Raw genomic sequence first — 13387 nt, forward strand, 5'->3', positions numbered from 1 at the left:
AGCAGAGTTGAAGACTGCGAAGTGGCGGACACTGCCTCTGCCGCCTCTTGCACAATCTTCAGCAAGTGTGGAACGAGCGCCTCCGAAATCATGTTAGTTGCGCCAGGCTCTTCCGCTCTCTCTATCGCGTAAGATCTCGTGTTGCTGTGGTTGAAAGTTCCATTTGCATCCACGACCATGCTGGTTGGTCTTTATCCATGAACATGCAACCCCGTAAAATGCCTACCCACAGACGTGCATGTGTGATTGTAAATGACTAATCTGCATCGTCCGCCCAGAGCGCACATTCATAGTAACCAAGTCAGAAACACGCAAATTGCTCTATTTTATGGACATTACTCAAAACGCACGGCGGAAAAATAACTACAAAATGTTTCTGAGGACATCTCGCACCTCTGGACGCCATCTATAAATAAAAGCTCCTGGGGGCATGTCAGCGTAATTATAGCTGAGTAACAAATGACATCCGAAACACCCTGAATATTGGAGTACTAGCAAATATATTTAAAACAATTTCAAATGTATCAATGATTTATTCAAGACATTAAATAAATATGTCATTGTCTGAATAGTCAACCAATCCAATGCGGCCACGGACAATTACGCATGGAGACATGGGGAACTGTATCCAAACACCTACTTTATTGGCTGTAATAGAGTTACAACGTAGGCCTAATAAATGTGTGGGCTGCAATATGAGCAAAATAAATGTATATATAGCCTACTGTAGTAACGTATTGGAGCTGTCGTGGTTAGCAGGTCTAGGGGCTGGGAGACCCTGGATCGAGACCCCCGGCGTTACACTGTCGCTGTTCGCATATAATCGTTACGTTGGTGTCAGAAGTAGGATGGAGCCCGTGAGGCCATGGTATGTACACGTCCATTTGAACTCAATCACTTTTTTTGACAGCACCCCTTTCATTTGAACCAAACCTTCCATACACATTTGCCCATTGGCGACTTTTTGGAACTATGGCAAAACATTCAACAGATAAAGGTGTTCAAAGTTGACTTATTTTGAAAACCCCACCTTTAAACAAATATATAAATTGACTTATTTTATTATTTTTTACCTTAAAACGTCGATTAGGCCGATCTAAAAACGCGAAAACTCAGTTATTCTTTCATATTCGCATATGTTGTAGCTTAGATCCTATTTTACACCATCTGAGGTTTTTATGTCGTGCCCGCCATCGGTTGAGACACAACATGCTCTTGAATACAGGGTGGGTGTCTTATTCTAACTGATACATGTAGTATAATGGGAATCAATTTGAAATGTGGCCTTTCAAATGGTACCACAAAGATGGTTGGAGGTTCACACATCAGAGAATGTTGACATGAATGGGAACATATGTTGTTTTAAATCATACTGCCAATCCCCTGTTCCCATCCTGTGAGGTTGGGTACTGGAACAGCAAAATAAATAAAGTTTGTGTAAATGTGCAACTATAGTACTGTAATCTGATCGACACCTGGTCACAGCCAAGTATGTCATGGGGTTATCATGTACTGAAGTGTGTTTATCTGACCTGTCCTGTATTATTCATAAGACTAAAGTCAAATCGGCCGATGTCTTACAATACCCAAGATTATATGTAGAAGCTTTTTGGAGTCACTTTTCAATTATCCTCTCCACCTTGAGAAGTGCAAAACTATACATTTAGGCCAGGTATTCCCAAACAGGGATACGCGCAATGCCGTCGGGGGTAAGCCAAATAAAAATGTGATTCACATTTTTTTTAAATCATAATAATACATTTAAAAAATTGTCATTTTTTTCTTCTTCGCATTTTCAAACATTCCATTTATATTTTACAACAGGGTTATACATTTGGGTGAGTTTTTTCTCTCCCCTGAGTAGCCTCATTTCACTGCCAACAATACAATTAAACCATCTAGTGTTCAGCGAAATAAAGACACAATGTCAAATGCAGGTAACCTAGTCAAATAATTAACATCCATTCACATCAACTGTTACTCTCTCACGGAATTCCACTAACTGTCCGTATTGACAGGGAGACATACCGGAGTGGTAACGCACGTGCAAGCAGTTGCTCCCGACGCCACTTGGGTACACTGCAGCATCCACCGAGAGGCTCTTGCTGCCAAGGGAATGCCTGACACCTTGAAAAACGTTTTGAACACTGCAGTGAAAATGGTTAACTTTGTTAAAGCAAGGCCCCTGAACTATTGTGTATTTTCTGCACTATGCAATGATATGGGCAGCGACCATGTAACACTTTTACAACATACAGAAGTGCGCTGGTTATCAAGGGGTAAAGTATTGACACGTTTTTTTGAATTGAGAGACGAGGTTAAAGTTTTCTTTACTGACCATAATTTTCACTTGTCTGACCGCTTGCATGATGATGAGTTTCTCACACAAGTGGCCTATCTGGGTGATGTTTTTTCTCGTCTGAATGACTTGAATCTAGGATTACAGGGACCCTCCGCAACTATATTATATGTGTGGGACAAAATTGAGGCTATGATTAAGACGTTGGAGCTCTTCTCTGTCTGCATTAACAAGGACAACACACAGGCCTTTCCATCATTGTATGATTTTTTGTGTGCAAATGAACTCAAGCTCACGGACAATGTCAAAAGCGAAGCACCTGAGTGAGTTGGGTGCTCACTTATGCAGGTACTTTCCCGAAACGGATGACACAAACAACTGGATTCGTTATCCCTTTCATGCCCTGCCTCCAGTCCACTTACCGATATATGAACTAGAGAGCCTCATCGAAATTGCAACAAGCGGTTCTGTGAAAATGTTATTTAATCAGAAGCCACTGCCAGATTTCTGGATTGGGCTGCGCTCAGATAATCCTGCCTTTGCAAATTGTGCTGTTAAGACACTGATGCCCTTTGCAACCACGTACCTATGTGAGAGTGGATTCTCGGCCCTCACTAGCATGAAAACTAAATACAGGCACAGACTGTGTGTGGGAAATGATACAAGACTGAGACTCTCTCCAGTACAACCCAACATTGCAGAGTTATGTGCGTCCTTTCAAGCACACCCTTCTCATTAACCTGTGGTGAGTTATTCACCATTTTCGATGAACAAATAAGGTGTTATATGTAAGATGGTTAAATAAAGAGCAAAATGACTGATTATTATTATATTATTATTTGTGCCCTGGTCCTATCAGAGCTCTTTGTCACTTCCCACAAGCCGGGTTGAGACAAAAACTCACACTCATTCTTGTGTTTAATAAGTGTATTGTATAGTGTGTGTGTGTGTGTGTGTGTGTGTGTGTGTGTGTGTGTGTGTGTGTGTGTGTGTGTGGCAGGCTTACAATGATGGCAAAAAACTACATTTGAGAGTATGCTGACCCTGGTGCTAGAGGGGGTACGGCAGCTGGAGGTTGAATGTTTGAAGGGGTACGGGACTATAAAAAGTTTGGGAACCACTGATTTAGGAGATTATCACCAGATATAGGCAGTGACTGTGGACCATTCAGCAGAATAGTTTTTGTTGAGGACAGTATATTACATAGCGCCATCATGTGGTCTTATTGGGTATCAGTATTTGTCCTCGTGGCAAAGCTGTGATCAACTCTAAAAGTCTTTAGCTTGAGGCTATTTTGAAGACACCAATGACTACTCAAACCAACCACCATCTTCAATTTTAATACACTATTATCACTCCTGTGTTGGCTGGGGCTGCAGAGAAGCGCATCGTCCCAATAAGATGCCAAGTGATGCTATATGAATTGTAACATTGTTACGTAGGACCCTTACACAGTGTTACATAGGACCTTGCTATGGTATCAGGTTTCACCAGTTTGAACAGTAGGGCTACACAAAAAAGCTGTTGACACAGAAGTTTTAAATGGAAAAAAATCCCCACACAATAATAGGATATACATTTAAAGTTATTTTATACTATACTATAAAACATTATAACGTGTTTTACATTAAAAAAAGTATCATTTGCTTTTAATTAGGCTAAAGAACCGTTCGTTAAAGGAAATGTTCACCCATTTTGAATGTTATGTTGTTTCTGTGCATCTCTGAGTGATGTTATATCGATTTCCTGGGTCATTTCATGTTTTCATGTGTATCTGAGTTATTGGCGTTCAAGCAGGCAGAGATCCGTCCGGTATGACGTAGCACTGTGATAAAGTCTCTCTCACTACACTATAAGTGTATAGGAATACGAGTTTTAGATCGTTAAAGCATCTATCATACATGTCAGATTTTAATACCGGCAGATGTCATAACACGGGAGAATGTCTTCTCTCGAATGAGCCATTGATCATATTTTTTGCGATATTCCTACCTCGAGAAATTTGTAATTTAACGGAGGGTCTAGCACATTTTCCAGTACAGAATACACACACAGACGCGCGCTACTCTCTTGGCAGCATTAAGAAAGCCATCGCCAACGGCATTCATCATAATTTAGATTAACGTTTTTATTACTTCTAAACCAAATTACTTTTTTGGGGTTCTCAGACACTTACAATGATATTTAGATTCTTGCTTGAACAGATTATACAGTACAGTACCAGTCAAAAGTTTGGACACAGCTACTCATTCAATGGTTTTTCTTTATTTGACCAAGAAGGAGAGTGATGGAGTGCTGCATCAGATGACCTGGCCTCCACAATCACCCAACCTCAATCCAATTTGGACGGTTTGGGATAAGTTGGACCGCAGAGTGAAGGAAAAGCAGCCAACAAGTGCTCAGCATATGTGGGAACTCCTTCAAGACTGTTGGAAAAGAATTCCAGTTGAAGCTGGTTGAGATAATGCCAAGAGAGTGCAAAGCTGTCATCAAGGCAAAGGGTGGCTACTTTGAAGAATCTCAAAAATAAAATACATTTTGATTTGTTTAACACTTTTTTGGTTACTACATGATTCCATATGTGTTATTTCATAGTTTTGATGTCTTCACTATTATTCTACAATGTAGAAAATAATAAATAAAACAATTACCTGGAATGAGTATGTGTGTCCAAACTTTTGACTGGTACTGTATGTGGCAGGGTCTACAGACCTTTGCCCGCTTTAAGGACAACACAGTACCATTGATGCGGCCCGCTCCCAACGACTGTGGGCTCTCGTTTTCCATGGCCAACGTAAGACATTTAAGCGTGTTAACCCTCGCAAGGCTGCCGGCCCAGACGACATCCCTAGCCACGTCCTCAGAGCATGCGCAGACCAGCTGGCTGGGGTGTTTACGGACATATTCAAGCTCTCCCTATCCCAGTCTGCTGTCCCCACATGCTTCAAGATGTCCACCATTGTTCCTGTACCCAAGAAAGCAAAGGTAACTGAACTAAATTACTATCGCCCCGTAGCACTCACTTCTGTCATCATGAAGTGTTTTGAGATGCTAGTTTAGGATCATATCACCCCTACCTTACCTTACCTTTATTTACTGCCCCAATAGATCCACAGACGATGCAATCGCCATTGCACTGCACACTGCCCTATCCCATCTGGACAAGAGGAATACCTATGTAAGAATGCTGATTATTGACTATAGCTCAGCCTTCAACACCATAGTACCCTCCAAGCTCATCATTAAGCTTTGGGCCCTTAGTCTGAACCCCGCCCTGGGAAACTAGGTCCTGGAATTCCTGACGGCAACCCCCAGGTGGTGAAGGTAGGAACCATCACCTCCACTTCACTGATCCTCAACACAGGGGCCCCACAAATGTGCGTGGTCAGTCCCCTCCGGTACTCCCTGTTCACCCATGACCGAGAGGCCACACACGCCTCCAACTCAATCATCAAGTTTGCAGATGACACAACAGTAGTAGGCCTGATTACAAACAATGACGAGACAGCCTACAGGGAGGAGGTGAGGGCCCTGGTGGACTGGTGCCAGGAAAATAGCCTCTCCCTCAACAAAACAAAACGAAGGAGCTGATCATGGACTTCAGGAAACAGCAGAGGGAGCACGCCCTTATCCACATCGACGGGACTGCAGTGGAGAAGGTGGAAAGCTTCAAGTTCCTCGGCGTACACATCACTGACGATCTGAAATGGTCCACCCACACGGACAGTTCAGCCTCCTTCAACCTCAGGAGGCTGAAGAAATGTTGCTTGGCCCCTAAGATCCTCACAAACTTATACAGATGCACAATTGAGAGAATTCTGTCGGGCTGTATCACTGGTACGACAACTGCACAGCCCGCAACCGTAAGGCTTACCAGAGGGTGGTGCGGTCTGCCCAACGGGTCTCCGGGGGCACACTGCCTGCCCTCCAGGACACCTAAACCACCCGATGTCACAGGAAGGCCAAAAAGATCATCAAGGATATCAACCACCCGCCAACAGCCACGGCCTGTTCACCCCGCTATCATGCAGAAGGCGAGGTCAGTACAGGTGCATCAAAGCTGGAACCGAGAGACTGAAAAACAACTTATTTCTCAAGGCCATCAGACTGTTAAATAGCTATCACTAGCTGGCTACCACCCGGTTACTCAACCCTGCACCTTAGAGGCTGCTGCCCTATGTACATAGACATGGAATCACTGGTCACTTTAATGATATTTACATACTGCTTTACTCACCCTGTATGTATATACTGTATTATATTCTACTGTATTTTAGTCAATGCCACTCCAACATTGCTCGTCCTAATATTTATATATTTCTTAATTCCATTATTTTACTTTTAGATTTGTGTGTATTGTTATGAATTGTTAGATATTACTGCACTGTTGGATCTAGTGTCACAAGCATTACGATACACCCGCAATAACATCTGCTGAATTTGTATATGTGACCAATAACATTTGATTTGATTTAGGCGGAAGTCTACATTTTGCCATTACATTTAAGAGGTTTTAAAAGTGTAATGCAGTTGATTTGCGAGGATGACGAAACATTATATTAAACATTCATACGCGCCTTAAAATCCAATTGTATTCCAAAAGTAGTGTGAAATGCATTCATAAGCAACATGTAAATAGAGACTTTTTTTTTGCTGGCGTTCTATAAGAACTCCACCTTGTTCCTCCACTAATTTGCGCGCATCGCAAACACAGAAAGGATTATATTTTGCTGCCTCTAGTCCAGGGTGCATTGCATGGTGCAGATGCCAGAGATATTATAGAAAGGAGACAAGAATACAATGAATAATTGGAATTAGTAACGCGCTACCCAGCAGGCTGTTGACCAATTGGGTTGATGTTGTCATGTTACGTCACGCGGTTGCTAGACTAGTCGTCACCCAATCCCTTCTGAAAATCAGTGTGTATGTCGCGAAACGTGCCTATTCTTCTCGAAAGTACGTAATCTCACGATTTCAAAATTATACGATACTACAGTTAGCAAGTTAATTATATTTGTACTGTTGTCCTTCTTGTTGACAAAATTCGTGCTTATGTCGTTTTTTTTTTATATAGCGCCCAATAGACTCCCGTTCACTCCTTGAAGGACAGCGCTCGTCGTCCCAGAATCGTAATGAAAGCACCGTGCGGCACATTAACGTAAAATAGGCAACGTTTCCTATCTCCTCAAAACGTTAAACTCAATCTGCAGGTTGAACATGGTGAGATTGTAGACGTCTAAATTAATAGTGCCGTTTTGTTTAGGACATTTTATATCTAACGAGCTACGTTACATGCTGATATTGTCTTTGGTATTATTGTGTGTAGCTACGTTTGCTAGCTTTCTAGCCAGTCAGCCCATATTATAGCCGACTTGAGCTGTAACATATTTTCCACGATGATTTTTTCCCATGTTGATACCAACCTTTAATATAACTCCAAAATGAAACATTTGTTCACAAAAAAAAATATTGTTCTCACATATTAGTGTTATTGAACACTGTAAATTAAAGGGATTTAGTGGTTTTGGGTGGATTTTTCTTTAATGGTTGTGTTAACATTGACTATATGGAATACAGTTTCGTGATATTAGAAGGGTATAAAATGTTAAGGTCACAAAGGGCCTAAGTCTAATTAATTCACCAGTGATATGTTTGCTATTCAAATTAATGGCAGAGAGTTGACATGACAGCGCTAACAGAAAGGCGCTCAGCCTAGCCAGACGGAGTGTTTGTTACAAAACAAAATAACTTTGGGTTGTGTAAGTTTATTTCTCTACAACCCACAGAGGGCGTTGCTGTGGCTTCATCGCATTCACGTCTGTCATGGCTGCCGTAGCACTGGTACAGGGTGCGAGTAGGGGACTAGGACTCGAATTTTGCAGAAATATCTTAATAAACAAAGCCCCAGGAGCATTGATCGCGACATGCAGAAATCCGGACAATGCCGCGGAGTTGATGAGTTTAGTTGCGCAACACCCGGGAAAAGTGACAGTTCTAAAATTGGACGTAAACAGGGAAGATGACATCCAACGCGCGGCTGAACATGTTAAAAATGCATTCGGCAAAGTTGACCTGATCATCAACTCCTCAGCGATGCTTCATCCCTCTGGCAAAGGTGAGACCAGCCTGAAGGATGTTTCTGCACAGGTAAGCTAAACTAAATCGAGTCATACGACGATCAGTGATGGAGCTAGTGAAAAGTGAAGCAAACGGCTTGTTGAACAGTTAAAGCTAATCTGTGATTGGTACATAGCTGGGCTATATTACATTTCATATTGGTAAAACCTTTTTAAGAATTTGAAATCAATGAGAGTTATTTTCTTGAAGATTGTACAACTTTAATAGCCCATCAGAACCCATACTATATTTACTTATTGATTGTAAACAATGTCATTCAACATTCTTCTTTACAACAAGGTTAAAACTATCATGTGGATGGCATGGACTGGCAGTCCTTATATTGAGAATACTGTCAATGGATTTGAGAGGTGTTACATTTTTCCTTGCCCCATCCCTCAACTGTATACTAAAACTAGTGGTTTTTCAAATGTCAGACTCATTTCTTTGTTGTGTTTTTAGGGAATAATCTCAACATTGACAACAAACACCGTGGGACCATTGGTGATGGCCAAGTACTTCGCTCCACTATTGCAGAAGGGTAGTGGTGCATTTGGCCAGCAGCCGCCAGAGAAAGCCAAACAGCATAGTGGGATCATTGTCAACATCACTGCAAAAGTCGGATCCATTGGTGATAACGGTATGCATCATATGTATTATTTTGGAAGTCAATTCCATCAATCATAGAATCATCTTAATTGATCGAATTGTTTAAATATTAAACAAATCAAATACAAAATCAAAAAACAAATGTTATTTGTCACATGCGCCGAATACAACAGGTGTAGGTAGACCTTACATGCTTTACTTACAAGCCCTTAACCAACAATGCAGTTTTAAGAAAATCCCTAAAGAAGTAAGAGATAAGAATAACTAGTAATTAAAGAGCAGCAGTAAATAACAATAGCGGGGATATATACAGGGTTTTACGGTACAGAGTCAATGTGGAGGCTATATACAGGGTATTACGGTACAGAGTCAATGTGGAGGCCATATACAGGGTGTTACGGTACAGAGTCAATGTGGAGGCTATATACAGGGTATTACGGTACAGAGTCAATTTGGAGGCCATATACAGGGTGTTACGGTACAGAGTCAATGTGTAGGCTATATACAGAGGGTACCGGTACAGAGTCAATGTGTCAATGTGCCGGGGCACCGGTGTTGAGGTAATTATGTACATGTAGGTAGAGTTATTAAAGTGACTATGCATAGATAATAACAGAGAGTAGCAGCAGCGTAGAAGAGGGGGGAGGGGCAATGCAAATAGTCTGGGTAGCCATTTGATTAGCTGTTCAGGAGTCTTATGGCTTGGGGGTAAAAGCTGTTTAGAAGCCTCTTGGACCTAGACTTGGCGCTCCGGTACCGCTTGCCGTGCGGTAGCAGAGATAACAGTCTATGACTAGGGTGGCTGGAGTCTTTGACCATTTTTAGGGCCTTCCTCTGACACCGTCTGGTATAGAGGTCCTGGATGGCAGGAAGCTTGGCCCGGGTGATGTGCTGGGCCGTACGCACTACCCTCTGTAGTGCCTTACGGTCGGATGCTGAGCAGCTGCCATACCAGGCAGTGATGCAACCCGTCAGGATGCTCTCGATGGTGCATCTGTAAAACCTTTTTGAGGATCTGAGGACCCATGCCAAATCTTTTCAGTCTCCTGTGGGGGAATAGGTTTTGTCGTGCCCTCTTTACGACTGTCTTGGTGTGCTTGGACCATGTTAGTTTGTTGGTGATGTGGACGTCAAGGAACTTGAAGCTCTCAACCTGCTCCACTACAACCCCGTCGATGAGAATGGGGGCGTGCTCGGTCCTCCTTTTCCTTATGAATCATCCTTATGAATGATTAAGTGTCTAATGGCTTCTATTTGACTTTCAATTTTGACTATTTCAAATAGAGTGCATTGATGTAGGCTAATTTAATTTGACAGTTTTATCGACTTAAGTTTGTGGTTACACATTCACACATCAAGCAGTCTATACGTGTAAAAGCGAGGGGCATTATGTAACCTGCATATGGGCGTGGCCATTCAACTTGTAAGTTGAACAATTTCAGGATAAGTCTGTCTGTCTGTCTGTCCGTCTAGGTCTTGGCGGGTGGTACAGCTATAGAATGTCCAAAGCAGCACTCAACATGGCCACGCGTAACCTGTCCATCGAACTGGGGAGGAGCAGGCCCAGAGTGGTGTGCGTGTCCATGCATCCCGGCACAGTGAATACGGATTTGTCTCGTCCCTATCACAAGAATGTGCCCAAGGACAAGCTCTTCAGCACGAGCCACTCCGTGCACTGCCTCATGAGCATTATAGATAGCCTGAATATTGACAAAACAGGGAAAGCCTACAACTGGAATGGTTCAGAACTGCCCTGGTGAAAAATAACAACAGTACGCATATTCCTCGACAAAGCTTACCAATCTCAGTCAACTCAGGTTTATCTTATATTCTGACCGACTGTACCAGCTGTTAAATAAAGGTTAAATGTAAAAATCTAAATAAACTGTACCCCAAAAAATGAGTTTCTGCGTATGGGGCTTTCCATGAATGATGGTGGTATAGTGTGTCCTAGAAGCTGGCATGAGAAAATAAAGAGATACTTTACTGCTATTGTTTTACTTATTACAATTTAATTATTATCTGTGTAAGATTCTTGGTAAGAGTGACAGTTAATACAGACACCTTCCTTCAACCCTTCAAATAGAGCATGAAAAGTTTGGGGCTTCTTTTTTCTTAAACAACGAAAGCAATAAAGAGAAATGTTAAAGAGTACTGTCAAATCTTATTGAAGTGGTGATCTGTTGCATTCTATGGTTGATGTGACACTTTGGAATATCTTCTTTCTTTAGTTCTGTGAGTTTGTTCAGGAGCTGCTGGTTATGAGGGTAATTAAACATCAAAGATAACATGTCCTACTTGTTCCAAATATAAATGGCAGCCCATTTGTTCTAAGGTCTCTCTACCACTTCATGCTTCTGGCCACTAGATGGTTTTAATATTCCAGTTTCTCCCAACACAAGTCACAACTCAGTTTACATTTCAGTCATTTAGCAGACACTCTTATCCAGAGCGACTTACAGTAGTAAATGCATACGTTTCATACATTTATTTTATTTTTTCGTACTGGTCCCCCGTGGGAATCCAACCCACAACCCTGGCATTGCAAACACCATGCTCTACCAACTGAGCCACACGGGACCAGGTGAAAGCTTAATCTACACCAAGCCTATTTGATACTCCAATTCTCATAGGCTACATGCTTAATGAGTCTCATTCACAAGACATTTGTGATGCAAATATGACAGAAACAGTACATACTGGTGGACATGTATATACTACCATTCAAAAGTTTGGGGTCACTAAGAAATGTCTTTGTTTTTGACAGAAAAGCACATTTTTTGTCCATTAAAATAACATCAAATTGATCAGAAATACAGTGTAGACATTGTTAATGTTCTAAATGACTATTGTAGCTGTAAGTACGTTTTTAAGTGACCCCAAACCTTTGAACGGTAGTGTAAATCCTACAAAGATTATGGACATGGACAAGACAAGGATAAAATCTCTCTTAGGGTGAAACCGATGATTAGAGTAAAAAAAACGTTTTGATTTCAGCAGACACAAATAATATCCTTTCAGGCACTTGTTACATAGTGCAGACAGAGCAATCCGATTATCACACACTGGTGTGCATATAGGCGGAGGGTCATTATAGCTTAAAAAAAAGAATGTGGACTCAATGTCCGCACCCCAGTGAAAATCTAATTATAATAATAATAAAAAATGAGCCCTATCTGCAGTGAAAGACAGAGTTAGAGCAATGTTTGTCAGACCAGTAGGCATCCAGAAAATCGTTCTTCTCACAAAAAAGGTCTGTATCGTTTAACATTAATATGACCTTTCTATAGAAAGATGAGACTCAAGAACACGGTGATGTTCTCCGTTTTGATCTACGACCTCCACAAGTGTCAGGAGACTCTTCTGAAGTCGCCGATCTGCCAACCTCTGTCTGTAGTGTCCCAACAGTTTGGGCTACACACTAATATGTCCCCTCTGTGGAAAGGTGAGACTCTAGAACTTCTACAGGCCTCACAAGACACTCTGAAAGTCCCACCCCCACCAGTTGTAAAGATGAATGGAAGTATATATTGAGACTGTATAAGGGGTTAAATACATGTTTTATATATATATATATATATATATATATGTTTAAATCCTGATCTTTCTTACATCTCTCAGATATAGGACAGACACCAGAACAAACTTCCTTTTGATTTTTTGGGGGGGACTATCTGTTGTTCCATATATGGGCTAATAACAGTAAAGTAATTTTTCATCAAATAATTGTTATGGGTTTTAAAGTCAATGTTCCCACGTTTCAGAGTAAACGCTGTAGTTTAGCCAAGGCTATATGTCGGCTCAATCGGAAATTGCCTTTAAAAACCTCAATGCCCATAATCTGTGATTGGATTAAAACCTGGCCCTTGTTTGGTTTGGTTATTTCGTATTAGTAGCCTACACACAATTGCCGCTAAAAGCTTCATTTGTAGGCAGTAGGCATACAAAAGATTTATAGTCTGCTAAATAAATAAACAACTGATTGAAATACTAAATTAACACTACTTTAAAATACATAATTTAACTACACAGTAATTAATCAGTCTCACAAACTACTGAAACTAGGGTATAGAGAGCTTTAGGACTTGGAACAGTTTCACTCATGAACCTGAGTAGCCTGTCCTCAGTAGCCTAGTTCTAATCATGACGCAAGTATATGAGCAACAGGTTGGTCTGCAAGGCTATTACGCAACCATTTCCACTCTGAATATTTGACTGTACTGTCTGTTCACAGTAGACCTACGGCAAAATAATATAACTTCTCATAAATAGATACTCTGAAAATCATATATATCAACCTCACCTCAGACCAAATGTTAGTGTGTGCCTAGATAAGAACCACTTAAAAATAAATGAGGAACA

The 13387-nt window shown here is 41.3% G+C and overlaps 1 protein-coding gene across 2 annotated transcripts; it reads left to right on the forward strand.

Annotated features, from left to right (window-relative positions):
• Positions 1-7245: 7245 nt before the first annotated feature.
• Positions 7246-11174, forward strand: zgc:65997 (SDR family oxidoreductase). Of its 2 annotated transcripts, XM_029703033.1 has the most exons (4): positions 7246-7519; positions 8086-8446; positions 8879-9056; positions 10499-11174. In XM_029703033.1, the coding sequence occupies exons 2-4, from the start codon at positions 8123-8125 to the stop codon at positions 10783-10785; spliced, it is 789 nt and encodes a 262-aa protein (XP_029558893.1). In that variant the 5' UTR covers positions 7246-7519; positions 8086-8122; the 3' UTR covers positions 10786-11174. The 2 variants fall into 2 exon arrangements, with proteins under 2 accessions (XP_029558893.1, XP_029558884.1); XM_029703024.1 differs by having other exon boundaries at positions 7246-8446.
• Positions 11175-13387: the final 2213 nt, after the last annotated feature.

This window comes from Salmo trutta, chromosome 2, assembly GCF_901001165.1.
Source record: "Salmo trutta chromosome 2, fSalTru1.1, whole genome shotgun sequence".
Lineage (NCBI taxonomy): Eukaryota > Metazoa > Chordata > Actinopteri > Salmoniformes > Salmonidae > Salmo > Salmo trutta.